This window comes from Actinia tenebrosa, unplaced genomic scaffold (genome assembly GCF_029948245.1).
Source record: "Actinia tenebrosa isolate PJP-AT-01 unplaced genomic scaffold, QUT_ActTen_1.0 PGA_scaffold1__47_contigs__length_23844297, whole genome shotgun sequence".
Classification (NCBI taxonomy): Eukaryota; Metazoa; Cnidaria; class Anthozoa; order Actiniaria; family Actiniidae; genus Actinia; species Actinia tenebrosa.
Window position 1 is genome coordinate 2,590,659 of NW_028292578.1, and position 24,675 is coordinate 2,615,333.

At 34.8% G+C, this 24,675-nt stretch overlaps 2 protein-coding genes across 3 annotated transcripts in view; one reads left to right on the top strand and one right to left on the bottom strand.

The window, feature by feature from the left end:
* Positions 1-12,328, bottom strand: part of LOC116303375 (uncharacterized) — a 31,044-nt gene extending 18,716 nt beyond the window's left edge. The window contains 13 exon segments of the mRNA XM_089032280.1: positions 44-145; positions 309-410; positions 611-709; positions 790-888; positions 1,157-1,258; positions 1,355-1,456; positions 2,031-2,129; positions 2,724-2,816; positions 2,818-2,829; positions 3,135-3,248; positions 4,198-4,296; positions 10,477-10,578; positions 11,835-12,328. Coding sequence (XP_088888406.1) covers positions 44-145; positions 309-410; positions 611-709; positions 790-888; positions 1,157-1,258; positions 1,355-1,456; positions 2,031-2,129; positions 2,724-2,816; positions 2,818-2,829; positions 3,135-3,248; positions 4,198-4,296; positions 10,477-10,578; positions 11,835-12,122 — 1,413 coding nt within the window. The 5' untranslated portion in view covers positions 12,123-12,328.
* LOC116303374 (uncharacterized) overlaps positions 2,267-24,675 on the top strand; it is a 59,213-nt gene continuing 36,804 nt past the window's right edge. For both annotated transcript variants that reach the window (XM_089032281.1, XM_089032282.1), the window contains exons 1-3: positions 2,267-2,382; positions 2,736-2,847; positions 18,865-18,961. The gene's annotated coding sequence lies outside the window, so the exon portion shown is untranslated. The remainder of the gene's footprint in view (positions 2,383-2,735; positions 2,848-18,864; positions 18,962-24,675) is intronic.

The window sequence follows — 24,675 nt, forward strand, 5'->3', positions numbered from 1 at the left end:
CCCACTACTACTAAGTGTAGTCATAAGAATAGACGCGACTCACAACTCTTGGTGCATTAACATTTGCTCCACTCTTTATTAACATCTCAGCTACCAATTCACCATCCTTGATTCTTGCTGCGATGTGAAGAGGGGTTTGCTGCTCCTAAAAGCAATCGAAGAAAACAAAGAAGTCAAATAACTGTGATCTGTATTCTTTATCCTTTTTAGCTTGGCTTGGATATAGTATACTAGTATCTCATATAAAGGAACTTCTTGTTTCGTGTACGTATGTTTTAAATTCTTGTTTGTTTACTGAATGCTTTCACCTTGCCACCCTTGAGTTGAACATTCGCTCCAAATCCTAGTAATGTCTGGACGACCAATGGTTTACCGTGTTGAACAGCGATGTGGAGAGCTGTGTAGTCATCCTGAAAAAGTAAGCACACTAATAGCATCACTGAAGAAAATATACTTAATCCTATTATTTGCGGTTTATTGAAAAAGGAATGTTTTAATTTGTGCACTTTTTCCAAAAATTTTTCATCCAAATTTGCTTTGCATTACACTGTGAATACTTCTATTTATATAATAAAACTTTCTGAATTCGAAAACGGTCAAAATACACTACCTTAGTCTTCGTGTCGACCAACGCCCCTTTCGATAGCAACGCCTTGACGACACCCACGTGACCTTTACGTGCGGCAGCGTGAAGGCAAACCGCTCCATCCTAAAAAAATAAAGCTCATAATTTTTGACGTCTCTGGCTAGCAATGCAAAGTGCGCAGTGGTGTTGGTATACATACATACCTTATTTGGCATATGCATAGGAACACCTCTTCTCAGAAATACCAATGCAGTGTCTGGATGACCGGCATGAGCTGCGACATGCATTAATGTACTACCATCCTTTAAGAGAAAGCATCACATTAGTGCTCTAATAGAACAGATTCTTTATGACCGTACTGTGACTGATTGGTTAAGTAAATTGAGAACGTTTGCCCAATACCTGCGATCGAGCATTTTTGGCATATCTTTTTGGCCGAAAGTTGTTTGTAGCTGGAAGGACCAATCATAGTTTTAAACACTGTCACAAGTGGAATAAAAACCCTACTTGTGCATCTAGATGCTCCTTTCAGTCATCATACTGACTAATCAACTTACTTGATCAACTTACTTTGGTTCGTAGATTGACATTAGCTCTAAATTTATCGATCAGAAACTCAGAGATGGAGGAATGGCCTTTCTGTGCCGCTATGTGAAGAGGTGTGCGGTCATGCTACAGCAAAAAAGGTTAGCATTAGAAAATATACATTGAAATCATTTAAAGAATCGATGCGTAAAGAGTAGTTTTATTAGCAGTAAGTTAACGTACATTATCTGCGACGTTTGCATCAGCCTTGGCTGCGAAGAGTAGTTTCACGATAGTTTCATCTCCTTCCATGGCAGCGACGTGTAAAGCTGTTTGCCCATCATTCTGAAAACATGTCAAATGAAATAAAGATTGGCGGTAAGACAGGAACAACAATACGATGTTTTGCGTGATATTTCATTACCCAAACTTGAAATTTTTCGTTTATTTGCACCATATGAAATCCCTATACATTTCAAAGAAAAGATATTCTTATTGACGCGGAGATTCTTCGTTTGTTACCATTCTCGACCCAAGTAAGAGAATGAAATAACAAGACATGTTTGTTGATATAGCGAAAATCTACCTGATTTTTTTTTTGTTTAAAATAGACCTACTTCGTTTGGTGTAATTCATATTCATGTGTCGTCTCATGCGCAATCGTTAAACAAAGAAATAATAATCTAGGGAATGACAAGGGGTCTGTAATTGGAAAACATTGTACCAAGACGAACTAGGTCTATTCAACCAACATGATGTTTAGTGTTTTCGTTGCGGTTTTTGCAAATGTTGTTCCCATCCCCCATTCCCCCGAAAATTTACTAATTTACTGACCAATCTACTCCTATACTGATATTTTCCTACACAGGCAACCCATAACATACAGTGAGTGACGTTAGTAAGAACCAAGAATACTAACGTTTTTGACATCAATGGGACAATTTGACTCGATTAGTATTTTTGTGATTTCTAAGTCTTTCCTCTTGACAGCAGCATGTAAACATGTTTCACCAGTTTCCTGTGAACAAGTCAAACCGTAAATAACCAATTCAGTCATCAAACTTGTAGTTTGTGCGGGATTCCTGTGGTTTTAAACGTCATGGGCTTCCTTTGGCAAAGGCCAGGTTTCTAAGGTAAATTCAAGATATTGCGAAGAAACACTCGAATTTGTCCTGCAATATCCCCAAGTTTTAATTCATATTTTTGACATTTTAAAGCTTTAAATGGCAGAAAAATCACCAAAAAGTAATCTATGTTCACTTCTACATAAGGTAAGCTAACAAAATATTGTTATAGAGTTTATGGCCAGTCAAACGACAGTTTTATTTATAAAGTTTGATATGAATATTTTATTATGAAAACTTTAAAACTAAAAACTTAAAAACAACTTTCACTGCAATACCTTCTATATATTCACAATATACTGCTATGCTTCGCAAAGACAGTAGAAAGCCTTAATAAATAGATGTTACCTTGGAGAACACAAGGATTTTCCTATAATTCCATCAAAGATTTACTGAGTAAAGCTCTAGATAATCAATTGTTGTTGGACTAAAATCCTTTCGCATAATCATTTATAATGAATTGTTATTTTTCAATGAACTGAACTGACCGTTTTTATAAGGTTGACTTGTTGTTCTGCTTGTGAGAAGAGAAGTTCTTTTACCACTTGTTGATTGCCAACAGAAACAGCCAGAAAGAGAGGGTGAAGCACCACTCTGTTGATAAATGATAAGGTAAAAAATATATTAATTATACATTGCAACAGAAAATCGTTTATTCTTTTACTTCCCATCCAACGCGGAGTACAAAAGTACGACCTTCGATAATGTAGTCCCGTATTTTTATGCACAGGCTTTTGTAAGTTTAACTGACACATTTCGATGCAAAGGTGGCTGGTCTTACCAAATAAGGCGTGCAAAAGCTCGTTTGGAAGCAGAAAGCCCGTGCATAGAAGTATGGGAATATGGGAATACATTAAATATGCTTGCGTGGCACTGTAATATGTTGCCACAATGTTTACCTTATCTTGTATGAGCTTGCAATCTTTTCCCGAAACTTTAAGTAATATTCGTACGATCTCCAAGGCACCAGACGGCCGGGAGCACGCCATGTGCAGTGGTAGCTGCTCCAGAGGCTGAGAAGCAAATAGGTTATCAAAAACAAGGGCGTAGCCAGGAGGGAGGGGGGGGGGGGGGGGGCGGTCAAAAAGGGTGGCTTACGTTTTACCTTTTATTACGAATAAAAGTTGAAATTATCGTATAAAATCCAAAAAAAGCCGCCATTTTGTTGCCAGGAAGGGGGGAGGGGGGCTTTATTAAACATACAAATGTCTAGCAAACGGCGCCGACACAAGACGGTGGCGTGCGTTCATTGCGGCTGGAAGATCGCACTATGTTGTGACGTATTTCCGGGTGCAATTACCACTAAAATAAGGCGAAAATGGACAAAACTTCTCTTTAATTAATTAAATTAATTAATAATGAAGAAAAAAAACTAAGAAACTGCGGCTTTTCATTTTAGCCCTTTGGAAATCGCTTTTCTATCCGAGTAATGTCGCATTTATTTAAAAGCTCTATAAGACGTCGTAAAAAAAGTAGAAGAAGAACATGGTTTGATACACTAGATGCAGGGCCCGAGAATGAAATTAAATATGAATAGTCAGGCGGTAATAAAGAAAACTCAAAGTTCTCTTTCTGCATTGCCATGAAAAATCATTAGAGATTCCAAGTATTCTGGACTTCCTACAAAGAATGTCTAGAACATGTTGGCAAAAGATACAACGAGAACACGAAATTCACGGCTTACGTGCTTCGGGTCTAAGCCCCCAATTGGAAACTCCTTCTGAAATTCATCCTTCTTTCTCATATCTCATGTAGATCTTCACATTTCAGTGTCAGTGGATACGACACGTTTTTCCTCAATATCGACTGAGTAAACATAATTAACTAACGCTGTGCCGGAATCGATAAGAACTTTTGTCGAAAATGACGACATGAGGCTGTCGAAATGTGCAATACTTTTTTCTCTCTTTTTTCTTTTCTTTTAAATTCGAGTAAATTGTCAAAACATTTTTCTTGACTTACCCCAGCCGGAACCGTAGCGTCCACTTTCTTTGTGAGCAACAGTTTAACGATTCCATCCGATCCTGTAGAAGCGGCGTAGTGAAGAGCATTGCGGCCCTCCTGTTGATGAAGATAGAGTAGAAAAATAGTCGGAGTTAGAACTAAACATTAGACTATCCTTGACCAAAAGTAATCATTGCTTGGTTGATATTGAAGGGAGAAAAAATTATAAACGAAAACAGATTTTAAAATGTGGATTCAAAATTAAATGAGAGCGAGAGAAATAGAAAATATATGTTGAACGTCAACTAAACGGGTCGCCATTGCATTAATTAACAGTCGTTCTTAGCCAACAGCGTCTATTTCGTTATAATGGCAGAAAAAAATAAAGAATTACATTTTTTATCGACATGTCTAGTAATCTCGCAAGGTACTTTTTAAATGCGATTTGCCGATCTTTAAAATGTTTCGCATACATAGTTTAACTAGTTAATTTGTCAAGAAATATCTTTATCAGCCTTGCCAAGTAATCCCGCAGTCTACCCAGTTCAGGCTTGTGAACTAATTCTTAAAAGTTTTCATTTTCAAAGTGTGTTTCCTGTAAAAGTTCTCTCATGAGTAATAATAAACATTTTGTTTTTTTAATTAATAAAAAAATAAAACAGAGTACAGTAATTACAAGGAGTACGCGAATGTCGTATCCTTCGTAGCAGCTGTCAACAATTTCAATCTCTTGGTAATCAATTACTGTACAGGTTTCTTTGCTTACAATTGATTAATAATAAATAAGCCAATATTTCGGTCTTCTTTTCTTCTTCTTTTTTCTTCTAATACTGAGTTTTAATAAGTGTTTGCGAACATTTACCTTCCAGTTCTTTTTTGGCACCGAAGACGACGCCATTTGGAAATCAACAGCAATAAAAAGTTATCGTTTTAAGTCAGAATATAAAATTGAACTCAATAAATTACCGTCAGTCGGCCTAAAGGTTGAAGTATAGCCCTCCTATCCAACCAGCATTGGATTTTGGCTTTCACTGGTTTAATCGACTCCTTTTTCTTTTTCGACGATGTTTGATTTCTGGGGCTCATAATCTGAATGCTCAATTAAAACTACCAGTTCATATTCAAACAGTTTTCAACTCAACAAACATCATCTCGAAAGTTAATTGAAAGAAGCTCCTTGTACAGCAGTAATCTCTTAGATGTCAGAGTTCCGGATTTTGCAAATCCCCAAGGAATCTGTTTAAATAATCCCACTAGCAATGCCATTTATTTGCCAGTGAAAGCTTCTTACAATAACAACCCAAGTCCAACAGTCAAAATAACCTTGATTTACAAAGCAAAGGAAAGGGGAAAAAATATCTATATTAATTGAAAGCTTTTGGGCGTAGGCACGATTTATTGCAATTGAGAAGTAGTAAAATTAATTACGTTACAGAGATCTTGTCATTTTTTAACGTTTTTCTTGTAAAGGAAAGCAATGTTTCCGTCCTGTCAAAACTTTTGTCACAACTGTCTTAGCTAAATACACAAAAAAAGACATTTTCAAAAGCCGTTTGAAACATTATCGTTTATTTTCAGACTAGAATAGCGAAACAATAAACCTTCATAAATGCTTTGTGGTTCTCTGCGGGGTTTGAAACACTCGTATTTTGAAATGCTTGGAGAGGTTCTTGAGAAAAACTAAACTTTCTAATGGAAAATATAACACGTGACGGGAACTGGAACCACTAGTACCTACAAGTTCTAAATTGTAGTGAAAATAATTAGGCCAAATAATGAGTCAAAAATGATTCCCATGATTTCTTTCATTCAATTACATTTATAAAAGCCAGAACTGCCTCTACCCAGAATTTTTTCAATTAAAAAAAGAGTAAAAAAGCAGCACTGATTGATTTAATTGACAGTAACTTAAGGAGTATAATTCGGTGAAGGCTTCTGGTGCTTCTTACTGGTGCTTCTCAATTTTTTTCCTTCCAATACGTGGCTTATTTGATTCAAAAAACGGAAACGAGTGGACGCATTTCCTTAACTACATCGTTTGTTTAGAAATCGTTAGTTTTATTGTCATCAATCATCAAAGGACATGAAGAGCCTCACTACCTCGATACTAAAATCACTTAGCAAAAATCACTATCAAATTCTATCCGTCCACATTTAATTTGTAACTTTAACTTATTTTGCGATTAGTTTTTCTTCGGGAAGTCAGAAAATTGACGTAAATTAAATAATTAATTATTATCATCATCATTATTATTATTATTAATGAAAAAGAGCTGTCACGTGACTTGTGCAATGTCGATTCATATACCACAGCGATGGGGAAATTCTTTTGGCAGACTTTTTTAAATTCATCATTAAAAGACAGAACTTGATAAAGGTACTTTTAGGAGTACAATTTAATAAGAATACTAGGTGTAAAAGACAACGTTTCGCTGTCATCTCGACAACAGTTTACAGTTTTCATCAGACCTGATGATGTTGTCGATTGACAGCGAAACGTTGTCTTTTACAACTAGTATTCTTATTAAAAGAATGAAAGAAAAAAAGAAAGAAAGGAAGAAAGAAAGAAAGAAGAAAGAAAGGAAGAAAGAAAGAAAGAAAGAAAGAAAGAAAGAAAGAAAGAAAGAAAGAAAGAAAGAAAGAAAGAAAGAAAGAAAGAAAGAAAGAAAGAAAGAAAGAAAGACTGAAGAAAGAAAGAAAGAAAGAGATAGAGAGAAAGAAAGAAAGGAAGGAAGGAAGAAGAAAGAAAGAAAGAGAGAGAGAAAAGAAAAGCCGAATGAAATCAACGTCTGCAATTCAAGTCACGTGAATTGTTCCTTTATCTCTTTGTGAAATTTATTCGTTCATATTATGTGGATATGAAAACATTCGAAAGAAATATTTCTCCAGAGAACATCATCTAAACATCACATGGTTTGAAATGGGTAATTTATATACGAAAGTAATTAGGTGTGTTCTCATATCTCGTTTCAGTGAAGTTTGAGTCGAATATCTCGTAAACATGATTAAGTGATGGAAGATGGGAAATTGGTTTGTTATCTTAGAGATATCGGACGAAGCGTTTTAAGTTAATAAATGATAAGAAGATAAACTGTTCTTCGTAAATTAGCAATTTAACAAATACTATTTTTTCTCTTTGCTGTTTTTAGTATTTCTTGTGAAGCGTTTTTGTTATCGTCTTATTGAATGAAGAAAGAATTCAAGCTATTTTTTCGTGGCTATTCACAGCGGTAACAAAAGAAAAAATTAACACTTCTCAAGCATTTCTTAAATGTTACCTCTTTGTTAACAATATGTTTATTACCACGTTTATTTATTTTTGATTATTTTTTAGTAATTAGCTATTCTGAATTGTCAAAAACGTGAACGACGAAGTAATCAAGGTTGTCACGGCAACGTGCACGAAAACCGAACCACTTCTGATCGTTTTACAGACATTTTGTTATCTAGTGTTGCGAGCAAGAGGCCATGGGAGCAGAAGAATGACAAGGGACTGGAACGAGAATAAAGAACGTAGAGCCGGGCGTGGTTTGAAATAGAAAAGAAAAAAAAAAATTGCAATAGGACGTTTGCAAGATGGTGTCACTAACAAGATGCTTCGCGAATTTTCTTTCTTATTTAAATTTGTATTCACTGAACAAAAGAAAGTGTGCAAGAGAGTCTGGTAGTCTGAGTGTTTGAACTTGACCGTGTTAGATTAGTGGCAACCTGTCTTGATCACGTGAGTGGCATTTAAAAAAAATTACTATCCAGATTGAATTAAAATAATAGGAATTTTTCTATAATGTTTTCTTCCGAGTTTATTGGCACACACACTTACACTCATATATATATATATGTGTGTGTGTGTGTGTGTGTATTTGAGAACATTTTCATATAAGTTTTCCCTTAAGATTACAATAGCATTGCGGAAAAATATCTACTAAAAAGAAATACTTTTCATTACAAAGTATCGCACACTCCACTGATCACATTAGTTATTCCTTATTTTGCTTCTCAGACTATTTATGAACCGGAGAAAAACAAATAAATTGGTCATTGGTTCTTTAATTTTTCAAGCGGTTGCTTTTGAACCCGGACATACAGCCTGAACCAAAAAAGATACCAAATAAAAATGCTGTCAACGGACACCTGAATGAATCAATTCTACCAGTAAATATTAGCTGTTGGTTGAGCAGCTTTTGAAGAAGCCGCAGAGAAAATATCGATATAATGAAGATGGATGAACATCTTACGATTTATTAAAAGAAAAAAGAAAAAAAATCTTGCGAACTATTAAAAAAAAACTATTTTATCAACGAAAATTAAAATCTTGACCCAGTTTGGGTATGGTGCATATTCATTGTTTTCCAACAATGGTTGCTTTTCCACATCACGGACTTTTGTTAATTGTGGTGGCCAGGCAATGTTGACAGAGAAAAAGAACTATATCTGGACTAATTTTAAAATAAATAACCAAAGTAAATAGTTTACGATTAGTATCAATAGTTTTCTTAGGCATTTTTCGTATTATTCATCTATTACATGGATATCTTGTTGGATATTAAAGGAAATAGGAGCTTGCTTCGCAAAGTTTGAAGATGAAAGTATTTGTAACACAGATTGAAAGTAGAAAGAGAGGCTTGGAAACAGAAATCAGATGGTAGAAAAAACAAAACACGAAAAATAAACTAGATAGAAAAAAAAAAAAGAAAGAAATTGAAAACTCGATTGATTCCAGACCCAACCATTATTTGTTCGTGCTTAATTTTCCCATATTAACATACAAATAGATAGAATCTTGACCTAGTAACACATTTCCCCAGTCAAAGATACTTTAAATCCTGGTTTTAATAGTTTGAGATACTAAATTTAATAAAACCGTCGAAAATTCCAGACGTGATGGCGCCTTCAAGTCCAATGTCTAACGGAGAACTAGCTTGCAAATAATTGAAAAAATAAAAGGTAAAATTGCCTGCCCCATGGACAGAACAAATAAATTTTCTGGAGACGTTTGTCCCACTGCGGCGAGGAAATTGGGACCTTAGAGTATAAATGATTCTAAGTCTTTGTTTCAGTAACTCAGGGCGGTGTTCACAAGTTAGTTTTTCTTTTATTGAGTTATTTAGACTACATGTACTTTTGTCATAGTGGCGGGAAAAACAAAGTAAATTATGTTCAAGTGAAGCAACTTGAGCGGTACATTTGTGGTGATTATATTTGTTCTACATAATTATTTTAAATTTTTTTGGCGCTCTTATCTCATCAGAAATCTTCGTTCTACAGCTTTTTAAACGTTGTAGCAGGATAGCAGTAGAAACGATTTTTTTCATTGTTAAAGTTAATATTTATTTATGAATTGTGACTCACAAGCCACTTAAATGAAAAAAATAAAAATACAGTTTAAACTCGGAAATCATTATAAAATCTTCGTTCTACAGTTTTTAAGCGTTATAGTAAGATAACATTAGAAAGATACGTTTTTTTTCTAACGCCAAAAGTTTATATTCATTTCAACCGGCTTTTACCGATAAAACTAAATTCAATGAATTGTAAATACAGTCAACTGAAATGAAAAAGTACAGGTCAGACTCGGAGAGATCAATGCTTATTACGATTTGTTACATCCTTCACAGTTGATTAAGATAATCTAAAAATTGTTATTTGGCGTTTGATTTTAGGCCTTCAAGTGTAAATTCGACGAAAAAGTGGATGAGTTTAGTGAAACAAAAAACTGTGAAAAGCCGTATATAAAATTAAAAAGATAGGACGGGGAATTAGAATAATGATAATTATCTTACTAATTTCTACAGAGGATTTTAAGAAAGTGGTTAAGAAATAGAATGAAAATTTGAAACTAAAGCAAAAGAAAAAAAAAAAATAAAAAAAAAAATGAAAAAAAAAAAAATGAAAAAAAAAAAAAAAAAAAAAAAAAAAAGAAAAGGGAAAGGAAAAAAAATCTGAAACTCTGTTTATTAAAATATCTAGCATTAGGAATATATTGCTTCCATATACGTTTTTACGTTACACGAGTACAGTTCGGAAAATATAATCATTAAAAGCCGCGTAGCACATAAGTGGTTATTCCAGATTCTAGCTTTCAAGCCGATAAAGTCACCGATGCCGTTTTTCTAATCAAATTTTACATCGAGTAGGTGATGTTTGTTTTAAAGACGGAATTTTTTTTGGGAAAAGGAACTTCAGTGGGGGATCAGTTTTTTTATCAGTTGTGCGATAGATTGACATGTATGCAAATCAAGGATGATGTTTCAATCAATTTAAGTAACGTTAGACATCAGTAAATGTATATATACCTACCTTGTCTTTGTCTGTTACAACTGCACCAAGTTCTAATAATTTTTCCACGATATTATGTTTGTTATCCCTCGATGCGAGCATTAAAGGCGTAAGGCCATTGTCCTGGTAAGAAAAAGAGGAAAAACACGATGAGAAAAAAAGAAAGACTTGCTTGAATCATATCTGCAAACAACTTTCCCATCACACCACAGGAAATACAATTATACGCAGAAATGGAAGAAAAGATAACGAAGAAGCAGTAGGCGACACAATTCTGCCAAATTTAAAATTAAAACTGATTTCAACCTTCAAAGTTTTCAAGTTTATCCTGGCATTTGTTGCGGGGGAAGGCAGGGAAATCAGGAAGAAACAATAAATATATGCTTTTATAGTTCATTTTTTTCAAATGAAAGTATTTCTGCTGAGTTTGCAGAGCGAACAGCTGAACATCTAAATCTTTTACCATTCACTTCTTGACTTTGCATTTCGAACAAAACCTAATATAGGAAATAGGAGACGAGTGAAAAATAACTGATAAATATCAGATAATTTACGGAAATAATTTATACACACTCGACGGTGTACTTGTACTTTCGGCTCATAAGCTAAGTTCGTTGAAGCACGAACTAATTGAAATCAAGAGAGCAGCCAGAGATTAAAGCTTTACCATATGTATGTCTTGTATAAACCTTCGAATCAGTTGCAATTTATTATTATATCAAAGAACGAAGAAAACATTTCTCATGTTTAAAGATCATAAGTTTTGTACGTTTGTACTGGACAATATGATTTCTAGGTCACATATATTCAAACTGGCTTAGGAGAACTAGAAGGCCGGCAAATTAGTTACTAGCAGTATTCAGCAGTTTTAAATGATAGCGTCGCCAGTTAACAATATAACGCGGAAAACATATGCAATCCCGGATAGCCCTGATTTACGACAAAGAAATATGGCACCTTATATTATAAACATAATATAGATAAGTTTTAGTACGCTCACGGTAAAATATAATAATGTAACCGGCGAACAAGTTTCAAACTTCATATAATTAAAAGAATACTATAAAACCGTAGATAATAACAGGTGTATTGCGATCCTCCTTATCCATGAGAAGTCACTGATGACGACAACAGGTTGAACAAGAAGAGAAATAGACAAAAGAAAATTGAAATACGCTGCTCAAATTTGTCAAATAAGGTGTTTGGAAACTAAATAAAGCATAGTTACGAAGAAATGAAAAAAACGTTTATGGAAGATTTGCCAGCGAAAATCTAAAAAAATACGTTACTTCTATTACCAAAGCAACGTAAATGAAGTGGTGTAAAGTCTAAAAAGATGATGATTGTTATGATAAATGAGCTAAAATTTAAAGTATTACTTCAAGTTCGGACGACGATAAATCCAAGTTGTTTTTCTCAAGGATGTTAAGATGTTGTTCAACTGACGACCATTCTTTTTTCATGGCAAGCGTTATGACTCGGCTCAAAAGCTCCATTTTTAGAATGGCTGGCGAGAGATCCTTTTGGTCAAGCATGGCACGGGAACTTCGACGTCCTCCTGTTTCGAATCCTGTTGGACTGGATGGCCGAACGGAAAGCCGACGACTTCCAGAGAACATCCCGCTGCCATTAACATTTGAAGAAGACGAAGAGAGGTTGTTTTCCATTATGGAGGTTTAACAGTTACCATGCCTTTGGAACCGTGTTTTCCTTTTCTATCCAGTCACATTATGAAAATAGTTACAAGATATGCCAGGGAGATAGTCGACTCGCCCCCCTTAGTTCACAGCGACAAGCATATTGAATACTCTATCAGGTTTGTCATTACTGTTTGCGCATGCGTCAGCTCCAAGGCTTTTATGGAGGTCAAAGTCACAGCGACAAAGTATCTTGGGAAAAGGATGTAGAATAAATGTGACGACTAAACGCCTTAATAAGCGCTTTTTTAAATACCGAAACACGGACAGCTAGGCGCATTGATGTCATGGAAAGAGAATATATGTTAAGTAAATACGACGACGCATGTCAAGTTTCCTGAAAGGCCGAGGGAGACAAGCGGGGCTCGTTAGAGTTATTCAGTCAAATGACGAAAAGGAAATAAATGACACAAATTAACAAAAAGAATCTATTACTAAACATATAATCGATGACATGAAACGAGAAGAGGCTTTAGTGATTTGACGAGACTTGCCAATAAACGATGGACCCGCAAAAAATATATTCTAAGAGAAACGGTTTATTCAAATTTTTGGACTAAATTCCTCGCTGAAGCCATGGTTGCTAAACCTTTGCGAAAGGACTTTTTTGTAGAAACATTTTTGTTATCCGAAGTTAACCTTCAAACTATCAAACCATTGTAGCTATACAGTCTTTATTTGACAAGCCAAACAGTTCAGTTATTCAAATCCATGGTACTAACTGAGGGTAACTGAGTTCTCGCTGAAACCATGGTTGTTAAATTTTTGCGAAACGCCTCTTTTAGAAGAAACCGTTTTGTTCTCCAAAGCTTACCTTAAAACCTATCAAACTATCGTAGTTATAAAATCCTTCAAGTCCTTCAATACGAAATCTATGCTATGTTTTATCAAAACACCGCGTATCTGTTTATCAAATGAGACATTTTATGATTAGAATACATTTGGCTTTGCTTGACATCTGTTACGTTTCTCTACGATATATTAAACGGAGGATTTAAGGGTTCTTAATGAGCTGAATCCCAGCCATATTAAACATTAATGAGTCCATTTGCAGTCTTTTATTTTCCCTAAATGTCTAAAACTGTCAACAGCCCGAAATTCAATGAAACAAAGCTTTATTGTCTGTAAAGTTAGTTTTTCTTTAACGTGATATAATTATATTTTATCAAGAAGAACCAATGCGGAGTTTGCAAATTCATGAGATTAAATAATATAATACGATATAATCCAAAATCATCGCCATATTTTTTATCACAGAGCGATTAAAACCAAATATCAATTACTTGCTCCCTGTCTATATTTCGTTCAGGTTATATTATTGTCAGTGGAAAAAGCATCCTGAAGCTAAAAACAAAGCAGATATTCAATAAATTGTTGGAATATATTTTGGCCTCTTAACTCTGCATTCTGCATTTCTCTTAAGGTTAACTGGCATTACACAATATTTCTATATCATGTCTATTGTTGATGCAACAAAGAATAAGTTCGTATTCTCGAATAGGGGTCATTTTGAAGGTATTGATATTGAATTCTGTGGCAGATATATTTCGTAAGGTGGACAATATCGAGCAAGAAGATCAGGAACAATTAAGACTGAAGAATAATAGGTGCTGCTAAGGTCGTAGAAGGTTCTCGTGTATAACAAGGATCGGAAGAACCCAAAGGATATTGTGGTCGTAATTTATTATAGTAATCTTAACTTGCCTTTAGGACTGCACTTTCTGGAAATAGTCTCACGATAAACCTTCTTGTTTTGGAGAAGACGAAATAACAAATTAGGTACCCCTGCTGGAGACCGAAGCAAAATTCATGAAAACACCGACAATGCGGCAGCTGAACTAAAAAAAAAACTTTATGCAGAAAATTGTTAGTTTTATAATTGCTAGTGGAGTGCATAACATATATCCGTGAAAACGTTATGTACTAAAAATTCACAAATTGCTGCAAAGTATTGTTGTCTAATTAAGAAAATAAGAAAATATCTTATTGATAAGATTGAAAATATAACACAATAACGAATAGAAAATTGGTTGAAAAACGAAGAAAAATTTGCTTTTATTATAAATCCAAAGAAATCAATACAAAAAATAGTAGCAATATATATATGATTGTTTCAGCAAAAGAAATAACAGCATTTGAATAAATATCTAGTTAATGTAAAGAATAGAACCACCGTTATATTAAGATATGCTTAAGTATTCCTCATATACACATATTACATTTTCTTCTTTTTCTAAAAATTTGATATAACTTATGAAATATTGTAAATGTATTGTAAATTTATATGTGGTGTGATTGTAATGTATTAATAATTATTAGTATCAAGTCTTAAATATTTGTAACAGATATATAGACGCTAATAATGTAAATAAACTAAACTAAACTAATTATTACTGAGATCTACTGAACTTACTAATTTGTGCAAATTTCTGCGATTTATTACAAAGTTTTTCGCACTCGGGCTTTAGTAGCAATAAAATATTTGACTCGATTCTTATATTACATTAAATTAATATTACATTAAATATCGGAAAAAAAAAAAAAAAAAAAAAAAAAAAAAAAAAAAACTAAGAAAGAAAAAATATATAATTTAAAAATAAATGAATAAGAAAGGAAAAAAATCTGAAATCTATTACATTTATAACCCTTTTATATATAATACACATATCGACATTGATTTCTTTAATATCGAAAAAAATTAAAAAATAAGAAATATAATGAGTAAATGAATAAGAAACGGGAAGATATATGAAGTCCATTACATTTATAACCCTTATATATACTACACATATCGACATTGATTTCTTTAATATCGCAAAAAACTAAGAAATAAAAAATACATAATATAAAAAGTAAATGAATAAGCCTAGGGAAAAAATCTGAATAGCGTGATGAAAATAATATATATGAGGCCTTTGATAGAGCTTCATGACATAAATTTTCTTTTGACGTATAATTTAAACAGTTCAGTTGCCTGCCATTCAAAGCATCGATTGATAATACCAACCCTTAACGATCACAAACGATGAATAGCTTATAGCTTGTAATAAATCATGTTTATACGGTCTTCTAGTTATTTTCAGTCGATGACTGAAAGACCAGCTATTGACTTAGTGAAAAAAGTAGCTTTTGTGTATGTGCACGTAGCTTTGGACAGCTGCTTAGTAAAGCAACCGTTTCCATGGTAACGTAGATTTACTGCTACCTCGCGGTTTCGCAGTGTTAATGACGTTTTAAGCGGTTATCAGAACCGCGTCAGCAGCTGATCACATGCAAATTTACCGTTAACATATTGAAGAGTATAGTGCATGTTTACTAAAACAAGGTCACTTGATAGTCATTGCGCATGACTAGCACGAAAAGGGCCTGGTAATTAGGAAACTTCATGTTTATGTAAATGACTAATAGCATGGACAAGGAAAAAGTATAACAAATAGAAATGGCAGAAATTGAAAAATAAAATAAGAATAGCATAAATTAGGAAAGTTTTTGGTTAGATGATCACCAGATCAGTTTGATCGACTCATACGCTAACAGTCAGATAACCTATTGAAATCAGGGCCCGGCTGTACGAAGCCTGGATAGCGCTAGATGGCAGATAAATCCTTATCCAGTGGAAATTTATTCGATAACAGCATCGACTTATCCACTGGATAAGATTTATCCATCGGATAGCGCTATCCAGGCTTCGTACAACCGGGCCCAGGAGTTTGTTTCAAACAGGTAGACAGATAACACGTTGTTTATCCAGGGTAGTCCCTTCAGTTTTTAGATGTAATTGTTATCAGTGGGAGCCCTTATACTGATATAATTTAAATGATACTAATACTACTATTACTAAAATATTAACTACTAATATGTATATATTTACATATGTACAAATTTTATACTGAATATTAAATATGTTGAGAAAAATCTAATAGCAATAAGAACGTTTGCGCTAAAACTTATAGAATAATTCTTACCCACCCCCCTACCTCCAAAAATAATAATTATTATGATTGATATGCGTTATAGACTTTGTACCCATTATAATAAAAACTGCGCATTGCTATTTCTGTTCGTACCTTAGGCAGGTGTTAAAGCTGACTTTGTCTGGATTTGCGCTTTGAAACATTACTAGTAAATTAAAAATAGTGAAACAGTCTAAACAGGACAAAATTATTTAGTCCCGTAACTTATCATTATTGAATAACTATAAAAAAATTCGAATTTTTAATCCACGTGTTGCCACGCCTCGAACTAAAAGCCACGTGTCGCCACACCCTTTAGTCTTTAACCCACGGGAACAGGTAGCTTGTAAATCGAACAAAAAACCTCTATGGGATTTAATCGTTTAAAAAAATTTTTCTCACATCTATAAGTCAGAATTGAAAAATTATTAGACTATTCGTGTACGATAAAAAATTCTCAAGTTTTATTTTTCCACGTGTTGCCACGCCTCTACTAACTAAAAGCCACGCCTCGCTACTCCTTTACAGACTCGTACCTAGTTGCTTCTCTTGTCTTATTGATCTCAGCTGTGGTTGATGGGAAGGATTTAGTGAGTTCCGGGTGCATTAAAAAAGCGTGAGTGACGACTGGATACGAGTCTGACCCCTTTAGTCTTTAACCGAAAGAGTTACCTTATTAATCGGACAAAAAACCTAGATTAAGTTTAATCGTTTAAAATATTTGTTTTGTCACATCTGTACGTCAGAATTGAATGAGTAGACAACAATTCCAAGTAGGCGTTTTTGTTTAATAACACTTTGTCTTCCCGTATTTTCCGACCGAGTCACAATGCCGCTAGTTAATTTTCATTGCCGTCACGTGTCGTTACTCTCCCCATCAGAAAGACTATCATTTTCGAAACCACCATCGTGTGTATCCGACAAGAAGTTTCCCAGAAAAGCAATCAAATCAGCGGAATAGAAAATCATTTTTCAAAGGCAATTAATTGAGTTCTTCGCCGAATAATATATTGCAAACATCATAAGAATAGCTTAATTATCCGCTTTTCGATGAGGCATTTGGCGACAAAAAAAGGACACTAAAACATCAGACCTCTTATCATTCGAAACGTACATGATTCCCTAGACGATCTCCTTCCGGCTGATCAGTATTGGGAATATAACACGGAAGCGGCCTGTTTGACTAATACAAGCATTCAGACGACAATGACATACCAAGATTCAAAATGGCTTTATGACTTGATAGACAAACATCTTGGTTCATTGGAAGCGAAGAAAGTGAATTTTCTTGGTTGAGAAGCCTGTTATGAATAGCGCAGCGCACTGATTCTAAAAATAGCTTAAAGATTCATACAAACATTGCATTCTGTTTAACCGCTACGAGGATTATATACGAACCGATTTTATTATTTTTTACTTAAAGCTACAATAATAACCCATGTAAACTAAGATCAACTGCGATCGGCTGTGTAAAACTTGTAAGTTTATTTGTCCGAATTTCGCCTTTGTCTTCGTTTTTATGACGTCACGACTGCGCTGCGCTATTTGACGGCGTTGGATAGACAGTTGTTAGGCTTTCTTACGACTGATTTACTGAATCGACTTGCAATAAATAAATAAAGATCCGTTAAACTCCGTTATGAAAAGATACCAAAACAGAGCAACTTCGAAAGAACTTTTTTTAAAATCTAAAAGTAATTAATGTTAATTAATAAATAATAATAATTGAATAATTTTAAAATTAATTCTATTTTTAATGAATTAAGAATTGTTGTAATTTGAATAATTTATTATTTAAACTTATTATTAAACTTAATAATAATCTTTAAGTAATTAAAATTATTACAGCCCAGCTTAAAATAGCTCCAGTCACGCCCTACTTGACCTCCAGAGGATTACGGAGGATTCATTTATACTCATCTGTTTGTGCATTCGATATATCATTTTACCATAACTTGGAAATTTCTCGCGCGCTAATTGGCTTAGAACCATTGTCGATTAGAGGCTAGACCTGCTTGTGCTTACGACATCCGTCACGCGCACTGAGCGAGCGGATGAAGCAGCTTTTCCAAACTATTTACTTGTCTTTTTGTTCATTTTTTTCGATTTTGTTATGGTAAACTGACTTCGATTTGTTAAATGGTCGTCATAACCTCATACGAACACGTGCTGTTTCAAGGAGATTTCTATGCTATGATGGTGCGTATCAGTAAAAGCACCGGGCAAAGCGTCATAATGATACCACAGTGCATGTGGGAGTGATTGGTGGTGTTCTAATATTGACAGTGGTCTTAATAGTCTTAAATTTTTTGATTTAAGGTATTTTTTATTTTTTCGTGGGATGCGCTGGAATACTAGGTATTTCTCAAAGCGAGGGACAAATGTATCAGATAAATAGTGGCTGGGGGAGGGGGGTGGGGGATGACTTTAAATCGATATAACTTAATTCTTAACAAAATTCGAGCCGATTAAGCAGTGATATTACAAATGTTATTTCAATTTTGGAAATAGGGTCATGGCAGAATCAACCCGAGTAGTAATCAACCAAAGACACAAAACAAATAAAAAAGACCACTAAATAACAAAGAAAATAACAAAAAAAACAACAAAAAAAACAACTTAAACAACTAAACAACTAATTGATAATTCAACGAACTAACTCAGTAAAGAACTGACTGAGTGAATAAAACTAAGACACGCCAGACACTCACTGACTGTTTGTCTGACTGAAAATTCTTTCTGATCATTTCAATCGGTAGAGAATAAAACAAGAATAAAAGAAGATTCAAGAAGGGACGGAAGCAATTGCATCCAAAGTACTGAAAATGGTCTATTAACATCAAATTTAAAGTCAAGGTAACTTATTTAATCATGTAGGAAATTACCAAAGTGAGATTAATGTATTAATGACCCTTTAGGCTAAGATGGAACCCTCAATAAACGAGGGCACGGTAATATACATTAGCAGTTAGGTTAGCAACCCTCGAAAAACCATACTCCTAACAAAACCATTAGACACGAAGAGTTATAATGATGTTACACAGAAAATTGAGGAAAGAGTGTATAACGAATTTTTGTTTAATTCATGTCCACGGCAATACCACCGAGAAAGAACCGGTTCTCATCCGAACAAAACTATTAGACACGAACATTTAGAATAATATCACACAGAAAAATGAGAAAAATAGTGCATAACGAATTTTTGTCTAATTTTAAAATGTCGGCCACGGCCATACCGCCGGGATACCACAGAATAATGAGAAGAAATAGTGTACAACGAATTTTTTTCAGCGAATGTTAGTCGGCGAGTGTCAGTGTTCAGCGTCGTCATGGGACAGCTAACTGTCTAGCCTTAGGCTTTAAGCTTTAATTATTAATGACAAACATGTACAACTAGTGCTATTATGTACAATATTATATCATGCGTGTAGTAAGAATTATGTCACGGTATGAAAAAAAACCCGTTATGCATGGTTAAAAAGACATCAAGAAAAGATAGGTCAACAATGGTGATGAACCGCATTGCTTACCAAATATCCCGGTATATTGCCTTGAATTCGTTTGAAAGCCTTGTCATTGAGCGCTAAAAGCCAAAATGGCTTGTACATTACCGCGATGAACTAAGATTAACCAATGAATCGATCTACCAAAACCTTGTATTTTGCGTTTCCAACTTCAATGATTATCCATAATTACAATACTGCATTTTAAAGACACTTTGAATGGTATTGATAAAGTGTTGGCGAGAAACTTGACATTCTCACGGTGATTTATTCTTACGGACTTATTAGCACGGTGTTTTGGAATGCCGAATGAATGAAAATGATAGCGTGTCCGGATACATCATAGAGCGTATATAGTTTCATGTATGTGTTCTTGAACCAGCCACTCTCATTGGTTAAACGAAAACACTGCACTTATCTTAATGCTTTAGGGTCATACAGATCCATCGACTTCTTGATTCTTCTCGACTTGTCTTGGGTCTATTAGTTCAGTGAGTGAAATGGCTTAACCTGACATACTGATAGCGGTAAATCCATGAATATTGCGAATACTAACACACCTAAGAAGGAATTCATTTAAGTAAGGGGTGGTTTAGACTGCCTAGAGTTTCATCTGCGATATTCATGTATCGAATGACCCGTTGTCATAAGAGTTCGTAGATAGACAGGTAAACAGTGCCATATCTGATGTTAAAGACGGAGAGACAAAAATCAAGTGCTGAGCTCCTAAATAAAATATATGATCAGGGTTGTGTAACAAAGGTAGCCCAAACATAATGTTTTTACTCTATACTTCTTTCCTGAATGGAGAGGTTGCGTGATATATATATATTTTTCGGGGATGAAGTGCTTGCTTGATGCTTTTGGGGGATTTACCCGCAACTCCCCCTCAATTATCTAATTATCTGTCCCTTACTCTGACAATAAATTGAATTTAATTACCTCTAGATTTACTTATAAAATATAAAAACATAAATATCATAAAAAATATAAAAATATAAATACCATGATTTCGTTTGTGACAACAAAAACGTATCGGCAAACAAGATAAGTTCTTTAGTCAACACTATCAATTTAAAGTTTAAATGTCAAACAAGCTATTCAAGGGTTCACCTCATTATAGTTAGCTTTACGAAACCAGTAGGTGTTTGGCATCAGTTTAGCACATGAGGTGATGCTTCTTAACAAAATTATCTGCATGCAGTCTTGTTCAGAGTCTAATACAGAGTCGTTGAACAACCTTGCGGGAGTATGTCTCTGGCCTCTGATATAAACACAGTAGCCAGCCAATCAACAAGCACGTTACACTTGAAAAACTGAATTTATAGATAGTACTAATAGATTTAGTATACGTGCTTGATAACGCTCACTAGACATCTTTCTAAGATCATATCCAAAAACGTATTTCAATGATCGTAAAAAATAAAATTCAAATAAAAAGTCAGCAAAAAAATTACTTGATGTAAGTACTCAGCACGTACGGTTGTCAAGGTCACTACAAAAATATTGATTTTTTCTAAATATAATTATAAATATTAATCAAAATGTTTTCATATTTTCAGCCAAACCTCCAGTTGTATTTTTATGAGAAAGCGTTGGATAAAAAAATCATTGATCTTATTAGAAATTTATCTAATGTAAGAGATTTAAATTTCAGACTATTGTCCGTAGAATAGAATTCGTAGGATTGTATCCAAACTCAGTCAATAGAAAAACAGAAGTTAAAACAACTAAAGCAACATGTCTGATAACAATACCTAAGTCATACTCTACTTTTCTTCAAAAATAAACCTCATCGAAGATTAAAACATTATTTAGCGACATCTCAGTGATTTTCTAATCCTTACAGGTCATCATTTATTACCTCTACAGTTGCTTGAAGATAATCAATCTCGCTCCATTCACGGTTGTACAGACTCGAGGTTTTCTGTCTGGAGAAGACCTTAGGACGACCAGAATCCATAACTTTATCCAATAAATATCGACAAGTGTCTGTGTAGTCACATCAACTAACTAAGGTTTTGCAAGGCGATAATTTAGATGCATACGGAAAGCTTCCGGCGCCATATTAGTTTGTCTTGGATGGAATCATGACAAGGATTGGAATGCTAAAAACTTGTAAAGTGATACTTTTACCATTTCAAATAACAAATACTTGTTTCCTGTTTTTATAAATAACAAATATGTGTGAAGCCGACCTATTTTGGACCCAGTTGGACCAAAGGAAACTGAAACTGACAAAACTCAATTAATCACTTTAATATATACTATTTTCATTAACCAAAGTATTTGTTTCTAATGGCAACTTTGTGTCACGTAACACTTTTTCACAAATGGCTCATTTTGCTTAAGTGTGTCCGCGGAAGGACGAAGTGAGTGGTAACTAATGGAGTCTTCGGGATATGGCTGTTATTGAAGCCTCAAGGTTCTTGTTCAAACACAATGACAAGCCGACAAACAGACACGAAACAGACAGACAGACAGACGAACAGAGAGACGAACGGACAGACAGACAGGCAGACACCAGACGGACAGACAGACAGTAGACGGACAGACAGACGGTTGGACAGACAGACAGTAGACGGACAGACAGACCAATGGACAGACAGACAGACAGACAGACAGATTGATAGATATACAGACATGAAAAACGATAGTAAATGAATAACCTTCCTGAAATAGCATATACGAGTTTACCTGTCTGCTGAAAATCGGTTTCAATTGGAATTTAGTAATGTTGATTTTTGCGGGAGAAGGGGAGGACAACCGAAGCCGACCCGGAGAAAAACCCCCGGGAATAGAAGAAAGGTGATAGGCGAGCGTTACGCCACCAGTGCTTCCCAAGATATGCATCCGCGGCCGACTTTTCAAATTGACTTTTTAACCAGAACGCGAAAAGCCTACGAAGTGATGTCTTTCTAAAAAATGATGAAGACCGAATGACAAATTATTACTCTCCCCATCAATGATTTTTGGGGATGACGCACTGGTATTGACAGACCCCCTCTCCTCCCCCTGTTAAATATGCCAAGGCAGGTTCTTACAGCATGATCTTGGTCATTGACGGCGTAAATCCGCAACTACCAAATGATTTTAAGGGATGAAGAACTGGTATTTACAGATCCCCTCCCCTCCCCCTGTTAAATATGTCAAGGTTCTTACAACATGATCTTGGTCATGAACGGTGTAAATCCGCAACTACCAAATGATTTTAAGGGATGAAGAACTGGTATTGACAGATCCCCTCCCCTCCCCCTGTTAAATATGTCAAGGTTCTTACAACATGATCTTGGTCATGAGCGGTGTAAGTCCGCAGCTACCAAATAATTTTAAGGGACGAAGAACATAACTGGATAAACAGATCCCCTCCCCTCCCCTGTTAAATATGTCAAGTTTCTTAATTTTAACTCAGTTCCTTTTTAATTCTTTCCGATCACCATTCTTATCTTAGATTAACCTAATTCATTATGTGTTTCTTTTGATGGAAAAGTATACACTCTAAAAGGAAATGAGAGCAATTCCAAAGTTTCAAAAATATTTGGCCAAAAACTAGTTTCGATCAGAAATTTTGATCGAAAATTAATGAACTGATATTCAGGATTAAATACTGCGATTTTCTTTTAAAATCGCAGTTACACGAAGTTATAATAACTGAAATTTACCAGTTGTTGACAATAATAAAACTGCAACAATGATGGCTTACCCAAGACTCGATTCCACTGCGCCGGTGTTTGAACGAACCGTACTCTAACAATGAGTCCGAAGTCCTTCTTCTACGATTTTGGCGACCCTCTCTTTCGACAATTGTCCTATCAAATCGCCGGAGACAATAACGCTGGTAACTTCTATTCGTATCGAACGAACGCTTTGCTCCGGTCACCATCAGTTCAAACAAGTCATCCATTTTATTCAACCTGTTCTTCAGTTTTTGAATTTTTTTAATACCTAAATCTGGAATAACCTAATTGAAAGCCCTGAGTCGTCCTCTAAATTTAATCCAAATCAGTGTCTATTTTCATCGTAACAAGTTCCCTTGCGTTAAGTAGATTACCATGGTAAAAAGTTTTTTTGGGGGGTGGGGGGAGAGGGAGGGGAATTATAATTCGCTCGAGGCAGCAATTTCCCTTGTGTTTCGCTTATAAACATTGTTAAAATTGCGAGGGTTTATAATGAACTGAAACACGTTCATTTCTGACAGTGGTCATTATTTACTGTTCTATTTATCGCATCCCAAAAAATTCCGTGCACAAATTGATCTTCAGGTCATTTGCAGCCCGTCAGTATTTCTAAGCAACTGGAAAAAAAGTTCAGTGGCTTTAATGATTCGTATATACATCAAAGGAATCCTAAGGAAATCAGTCTGATTAGAGCCAGAGTTTTTCACTGGCAAAATTATTAAGAATCTTAAAGTATTAATTCCAAGAACTATGATTTATACTGGTTCGATAGACGTCAGCGTACATGCCGTGTGAAATCGCAGCACTTAAAAGCCACTTACCACACAATTGATTGTTTTGAAAGGATGTTAAAATAATGAAAAATAGAAAATGCAATAATGGGAGTGAATAAATACTGCTAGCCACACTTTCGATTGAAAAATGTTTATTGCTAATCATTAATATTTATATTAAATGTTATCACTGATTTCCAAATCCTTAATCGTCTTAAGCGAGCAAACTCCATGTGAAATGATACTATTGAGCCGGATTTCAGTCTGAAGCTTTGGCTTTCAGGCCAAGCAATAACAAATATAACCCGTGTAAAGCAATACAAGAACATTAAAAATACATGTAAAAACGATCAAAAATTACGATGTGACTTGACACTGCGAAGAAATCGTACATGCTTTAGTTAATTAGAAAGAAATTGCAAAACGTCATCTTTCCATTGTTGCTGTTCCAGTTGAATCAAAGCATGGTAAGCCATTAAAACTTAGTTGATTGGAAAATATGAAATATGTCCTACAGCGGTTGACAGTAACTTAGGCAGCAATAACAGACTGCTTCCGAGAGCGAACTGAGTGAAACCACGCAATCACTTAAGTGAGCGGCAGACATTGTTTTTACA